Genomic DNA, 7,475 nt, shown 5'->3' with positions numbered 1-7,475 from the left:
TGCAGAATACGAATAAATGAAACCAAATATATTTCAGAACATTTGTGAAATAAAAGATGAAAGAAACAAAATTACTACGTCCCTGGGTGGGCTCGAACCACCAACCTTTCGGTTAACAGCCGAACGCGCTAACCGATTGCGCCACAGAGACATGCTGCCAGCGGAGGTATTCGAGACCACCCGTGTCATTCGTCAGCAATCGCGCCTTTCCGTAACCTGCATAAAGAGTTATCCCGGAATGACGCGAGTTGGCCACGAGTGATTCCGGGACAACCTGGTTACGGACAGGGAGGCAGGAATAGGAGTGACTTCCAACTGCACTTGCTGTTTGACAAAATAAACACCTCAACCTGCAATCTTAGTCACGGAAGAAAGGACATTTGCCCGGCTAACATCCTCGCACTTAAATAAGCGCCCCAACCAACATTGATGCAATCCCAGAAAACCCTGGCAAATTTCTTGTCAATTTCCCCATGATCTGCCATATACATAGCACATATTTCGTTTCGCGACACACTTTTCGCTCACCTGATCCATGCCATTACACTGGCTAGGTGCACCTTTCAACCCTACCGTGAAGATCCTGGTGAGAACTGACCAGTCATCCGCAACCCACGCTGCTTGTCGCAAGATACGACTAACGGGATCGGGTGGTATGGCTCGCTGACTTAGTTGATGCATGTCATGGTCGGTGGTCATGATATCAATCATTGGATAGTCTGGTCCACACTCGATCTTTAACAGGCGGCCGTCATTCAGCCGGAATATTGCTGCGTGTGACGTTAAAGGGGCACTGATCTAACGCAATTCCCCGGACTGGTTGTTGCCTTTGTTAATGTTTTTTTTCCCGTGAGTACCCGGATGATACGCAACGCAACTGAGCGTGAATAGAGACTGAGCTACCGTCTGCAAGGACTGCTAAATAAACTTGGAGGCTGGAGGCAATATTTGTTTTACGCATTTTTTGCATAAACACTGATTGGTTAACTGTGATGTATAAAGATTTCGACAAAGGGCGCATGTTAATTAATTTCTTCAGCCTACAAACAGACAAAAAGAACGGCGGAGCTCATTGGATGTCATTTGGAAATACCCCAGATGATTATTGTTTAATACTAAAAAAAAGTATCCATGCCGTGAAAGCATTTTCGGATTTCGGATTGCGTCGGTAATACGATTACTACTCCCTTGTTGTCATCCATGTTTTCTCGTATAACCCTACACTTGTGTATTTGTCGTCATTCACTTGATGCTCAGTTTATGAATTTATTACAGGTACAATTAGTGGTGGCACCACTTAGATTACCTGACAAAGGTTCCCATTTGGCATTTATTCTGTCTGGGGTAATTATTCAATCTAAATCCAGGTTTGAAGTGGGGTGAAATGTGTGTTTTGTAATATGCACGTGGCAGCCCAGCAAGAGATGAATGATCATTTGATTTACTTTTTTTTTTAATTCAACGGATCGTTCCTAGTCATCAAAGGATTAACAGAAAATACGTTGATTGATTAATCACTGTTATCTTGCACAGTGGATATGTAAAAAGTGAGTGCTTACATGTCTAGGTTTACTAAAACAAAGGGAATAAACTCATATCATGGCGTGAAGTGCCGCTGTAAAAACAACATACTTTGTTCAAAGGGTTAACTGATAATACGTTGATTGATTGATCATTGTTATCAATCACTCAATGGAATTTTAGGAACCGTGGCATTATGAAAATAGTTGTCACGTGGGCTTTCTCAGCCGACCCTTGAGACTTGACACCTATGTGAAACACCTGAAACAATCCAAGTGATCAGTTGAGAAACGAACACGGGTTATAATATCCCGAAACGATATATATCTTTTAAAATATTTGATTGTTACAGAAACACGTGACATCGAATAAGTTTCTTTGTACAGCTGCAGACGAGTGGGATATTGTTCCGTTGTGTGGATATTCACGGATACATTCCTCGAACAAGGCAGCTGCCTAAAATTTATACGTTCGTTCTTGTTTCTATACGTCTTGGTTGGGAAATTCTTCAATGCGCGATAGACGTTATTTTCACAGGTCTTTTACTTTGTAAGCGTGTATAAATTACCGTAAATTTGTAAAATGTGAATCTCTCAGGCAATTTATAAAATGTGTAAATATTTCAGTCATTTTGACTAAAATATCTGTCCAGATTGATTAAGACGATCAAAAGGGCCTACAAACATGACAACAGATTATTATGTAGGATTAGAAGCCAAACAACATAGAAATATACTTTTCAACGTAACATTTTCAGTCTCTTGGTGATGACATTAAACGTCAAAATGTTTGGAATTCGTTATCATAATAATACAGATGGAAATGTTTTTCAGTTTAATAAATTTGTTACACATTTTGACAGTAAAACAATATACACACTATAAAAAAAGCTCAGTTGAAATATTTACTTTGTGTTGCAAGTCGAAATAGTATAAACGAAAATCGCAAAATTACCAAGCAAGTGACTTATCAAAACTTCGTCACCATTACCGATGCTACCCACAAAGATACCTACATTTCCATATTATCTCGAAAACTGTATTTCATTTTGCTGATCAATGTGACCATACGCCCTTATTACTACCCATAAAAGTGACTAATGCGCTAACGAATAGCGTAGCAGTGGTCGCGAACTAGTCTAGATTTCTGCTATACATCCGGGTACTCACTGGGAAAAGACAATAACAAAGGCAACAACCAGTCCCGGGGAATTGCGTTAGATCAGTGCCCCTTTAAACAACAAACAAAACAAAAACAACAAACAAATCAAGTTAACCTTGCAGATTACAGTCATTACGGTACTCAAAATACATTATAAATCCTTAATAAAAGCACTCATTCTAAATGTGAGACAAATGCAATATATTAAGGGCGTATTTAGTTGTGATCTAGTCCATGGTGATTATACTGTTGTGCATATAGGGGAGGTAACTCCAATCTTGTGAGAGACTAGTTCACCACCAACATATTTTTCAAAATAACACTTCAAGCAGCACACATATCGATCTCTAAAATGGCACAGTAAGGGGCTAATTGCAATGCAAAACGCCAAGTAATGTGCACTTGTCTCCCAGTAGTGTGCACCACAACAAACAAACAAACCTCGCAACGAGTAGCCATAACATGAACGTGTCGTATATTAGTTCGTTTCCCAAATTAATCGAAATAGACAAGAAACAGTAATGTGCTCCTAAAACTAACCGGCATCATACCATAACTTTAACCTTTAATTAAGTTGATGTCATGCCAGCTAATTTAGTAAACTAATGAATTTCGAGCAGCTGTTCTCACTATTCAGGCTGCAGACTAACACGTGCTGGAACCCAACCAAATCACGTGAGGTATACTTGGTTTGTCAAACTTTTCATTTCTGGACCCATTAATTGCAGACTCAATGCCTTAAATGGATGCCACTGAAATATAAAAATGATTGCTTCATGTTGACATTTGCCCCACCTTCTAAACGCTTGTAGAATGGCTACAGATTCCGCTGCAAAGACGTTCACTCAGAAAGAAGTATTTTCAAAAAATAAATTCACGTACTGTATGAAAATATGTAAGTCAGATAGATATGATGAACATTAATTATTAATTATCTTATATATTGTAAATAAGTAATGATTACTTTAGTTGGTCTTCAGCAACCCCTGCTTGTCCTAAGACGCGACTAACGGGATCGGTTTGTGGGCCTCGCTGACTTGGTTGAAGCATGTTATCATAATGGGTCGAATACGGCAAATGAAATGTTGGCGAAACTGCTGTTAAAACAATCAGATATCAACATTTGATCTTCAAGGCTAAGAGCTGTAACATGATGAATATTGCTTGTCTCACTTGGCTATAAGGGGCCTTCTAAACAGAGTTGCGCCCCGATTCGCTTTGCAGAGTTGCGTCCCTTTGGCACGCAAGAAAGCTATGCTTGTGGATTCGAATTCCGGTTCCCCCCAACTATGTTCCTAGGTTTGTCAGCACCGTACCATACCATACCATGGGTTTCACCGAAGTGGTAAACGTCTTAGACCTGCATCACTTCGGGCTTTCCTCCCACATTAAGCTGACACGCCGTGATATAACTGGAATAATGTTAAAAGCGGCATTAAACCCAACTCACTCACTCACTCACTCTAAACAGAGTTAGTAAGTTTACTACACCTCGCAGCTGACTGATTGACCCAGCCATTGATAAGGGAACTGTACCATTTAGTAGATGGTTCTCTTTTACTCGTTTGATATGTCTTTCAATGTGGATCCTATGACTGGAAATTTGTTGATTTACTTCAATTTTGGTTTGCTCAAACTGACCAGCAGAACTCAAGAAATTAGGAGAACTGATACACCAGTTCCTTCCAATAGCCTCCCTATAAGAGAACCCTTGGTAGATATATAATGTTCTTTACTATTATACAAACTATACCTAATTAAGTTGATATAAAACCTTCCATTCATTAAAACGTTTATTTGGTCTAGGCTTTTTGTAAAGTTCTGATTCGCTCCGATTATGTTTCTAGGTTTGTCAGTACCATACCCGTGCTCGTGGGTTTCACCGAAGTGGTAAAAGTCACTTCGGGCTTTCCTCCAACATTAAGCTGACACGCCGTGATATAACTGGAATGTTAAAAAGCAGCGTTAAACCCAACTCACTCACTCATTTGTATAATGCTATTAAAGCGTCAGTTATTTGTATGTCAATTTCATATGAAGAAGACTGTGATCCATAAAAGAGGAAATCAAACGTTTTCCGTTCAATGTGTGGCTAGTTGTATTTGTTGGCATTCTTCGTTGGAAGAACATATAAAATCCTCATCTCTAGCTGTTATTTTCAGTTTATAAATACACATTACCAAGCATGCAGTCGTGACCTCCCTCATTCACTTTTGAGAACAGCGTGCCCGAGAAACGTTTATTTTTAACAGCCTTAACATGTTAATTAGGAGATAGCCTAAACATACTGTGTTTTCAATGTATTAGGGTGTAAACAAACTGCTTGAGTATATACAGCGCCATATTTTGTTCGGTGATTCCGTAATTCAGATCGATAACCCACTCAAAACACTGGACTCAACCCATGCCGCTTCACTCAGTATATTTGCTAACACCAAAGAGTTCGCGTTTTATTTAGTCATGGTAGAATGGCGATAAACATACCGTGTTTTCAATGTAGAGGTAGGTTACCTGTAGATTTAACCGCGCTAAATGTATCATTTGAAACCTCACGCTTCGGTCTGGGGTGCGTGAACGTTCAATCTCATTTAGATCAGTTCTTAGTTCTCGCCACCGATAAACAAAGCTTTGATTAGTGTAGCGAGAACTAAGATATGATTGTAACGAGATTGGTGAAATTTTTAATTTCGCGCCGGGCCTCGTTTTCGAGTGACCTAGTCTCGAGCTTACGAGAGGAGAATATTTTCGTTAGCGCAGTTTTCGATAAGAAAGCACCCAGTGTGTCTTCATTTAGCACTGGAGAAGATATCTAAGGCAATTGGAAGACGTGTGGAACGGATCCATTACACGGGCATTTCACTTCTGTGACAAGTTTTGTAAAAATAGCTTGGATTGTTCTGGGCTAGACCTTGGCCTTGCCTGTGTATTTACTTCCGCATTGGAGCGTCAGTCAACGAGACAACCACCAAGCCGCGTCATGTCGCTCGAACGGGTTCACACTCCTGCTCTTCTCGACTTCCACTACTTCGATGACATCTTCGAAGACGCTCACCGAGAAGTTGCAAAGATGCACCAAGACATGCGATCAGCGATGCTTCGTCTTACACCGCCGAACCAGCTGATTGAAGGCAATAATTCACACACACAAAGGCTGGAGGCATTTATGAAACCAGTTATCACTAACGAGGACGGCAGTCGGGAATTTCTGCTCGAACTGGATGTCAGTACATTCAAACCAGAAGAAATTCATGTGAAAACGGACGGAAATGAACTCTCAATCGAAGCCAAACATGAGGATAAGAATGACACTTCCCGAGTATTCCATCAATTCTCCCGCCATTATACTCTGCCTGAGGGCATAGTGACCGAAGCACTGGCCTCGACTTTATCTAAAGATGGCGTCCTGACGATCAAAGCCCCCTTTATTGCCGACAACGCTATCGAGGGACCACCGTCCAAGAAACCAGCCCTTGAGAACCAGTGAACGGCGAGCGAATAAACATTGAACGATTATTAAATTTTATGGAACGGCTATTTATTTTTTTGCGGCCACATATATTGCCGACAATACAGTTAGCTACTTTAGGTATGTTATCCATGATACGGTACAATTTAATGGAAGTGAAGTTATCTTTCAGTCTTTGTCGCTTCTTTTAGTCTTGCCAGCTATAGAGGCACGCACTAAGTATGTATACTTGCTTTTTGCCCTTTGATGGTTGGTATATTTCATTTTTCCAGTTTAAGGAAGAATGCAAGTTTAAACTTGTTTTTACGGTGCACGTGATCTTGTGATATATTGTCACCAATATTACCTGTATGTTTGTAAAAAGTTTTTTATTTCGAAAAAAATCTTTATTTCTGTATAAATTACCACCAAAGTCAATAAATATATCTTAATTGTGCTCCCCCCCCCGCCCCCTTTTCAATAAAGCTGTATCCGCCTATGTAGTTCATGGCTAGATTCAGCTTTTTCATATCTAGTTAACATTACTATGTTTACTTTGAACCTGCATGGGGATCCATGCTGGTGCTTGTTTATTTCCTTTTGAAAACTGTTCAACTTAATGTCACTAAAGTACTCACGGAAATGAAAAAAAACACCTGTTTTTTCGATCTCAGATTTTAAATAAATGCAGTTAATCTACAAAATATATAAATATTCAAACAACTCAATTAGTACTAATTGGGCCTTGGCACAAATACAGCGTATCAAAGGTTTTTATGTCTTTTTCACCTTGACGACAGGTGAAAACAGGCGCTTGAAACCCACGTGCATGTGATTTGTCAGTGGTTAGTGATTTGTCAGTGGCATTGTGGGATAGTGAATCATCGTCAAAATATCAGAACGTAAAAGTAACATATTCCCTTCTCAAACAACAACTTACATGTCATTATTATTATGTACATAAACAAAGCTGTTATTTTTATTGTTGTTTTGATAACTTTTTCGGAACTGATTTGCAAAATGCCTATAGTCTGTTTCTGCCATGTCAATTTGGTTTTATTTTTGAATGTTGAAAGTGCCTACAAATTACCTCCTGTAAAATACATTTTATGTTGAGCACTGAGATAAAACTAGCAAATCCAGACTAGTACGTTTCCAGTTGTTTTGTTATTTCGTATTTACATCTACGTAATGCTTTGTGTCGATTATTAAATCCAGCAAAACAGTTTTTTTTTATTTCCATGAGTACTTAAAGATTTATGTGATTGGAGATGTGGCATAATTTTCATATGTTCAGAATAAAAGTTTTTGACCAAGCATTGCTTCGGTTTGATTGTTTGTTGTTAAA

The 7,475-nt window shown here is 39.3% G+C and overlaps 1 protein-coding gene and 1 non-coding gene across 2 annotated transcripts; one reads left to right on the top strand and one right to left on the bottom strand.

Moving 5' to 3' along the window:
- Nucleotides 1-77: 77 nt before the first annotated feature.
- On the bottom strand, nt 78-151 carry Trnan-guu (transfer RNA asparagine (anticodon GUU)). The gene has a single exon. It is a non-coding gene; the product is annotated as a tRNA-Asn (tRNA).
- A 5,183-nt stretch (nt 152-5,334) lies between these two features.
- Nucleotides 5,335-7,432, top strand: LOC139462106 (heat shock protein hsp-16.2-like). Its single transcript, XM_071243609.1, has one exon. It carries the CDS (start codon nt 5,660-5,662, stop codon nt 6,164-6,166), a length of 507 nt encoding a protein of 168 aa, XP_071099710.1. The 5' UTR covers nt 5,335-5,659; the 3' UTR covers nt 6,167-7,432.
- Nucleotides 7,433-7,475: the final 43 nt, after the last annotated feature.

Source organism: Haliotis cracherodii, unplaced genomic scaffold (genome assembly GCF_022045235.1).
Source record: "Haliotis cracherodii isolate W230 unplaced genomic scaffold, xgHalCrac1.p SCAF_15, whole genome shotgun sequence".
Lineage (NCBI taxonomy): Eukaryota > Metazoa > Mollusca > Gastropoda > Lepetellida > Haliotidae > Haliotis > Haliotis cracherodii.
The sequence above is the reverse complement of the archived record's forward strand: the minus strand, read 5'-3'. Positions and strand labels throughout refer to the sequence as shown.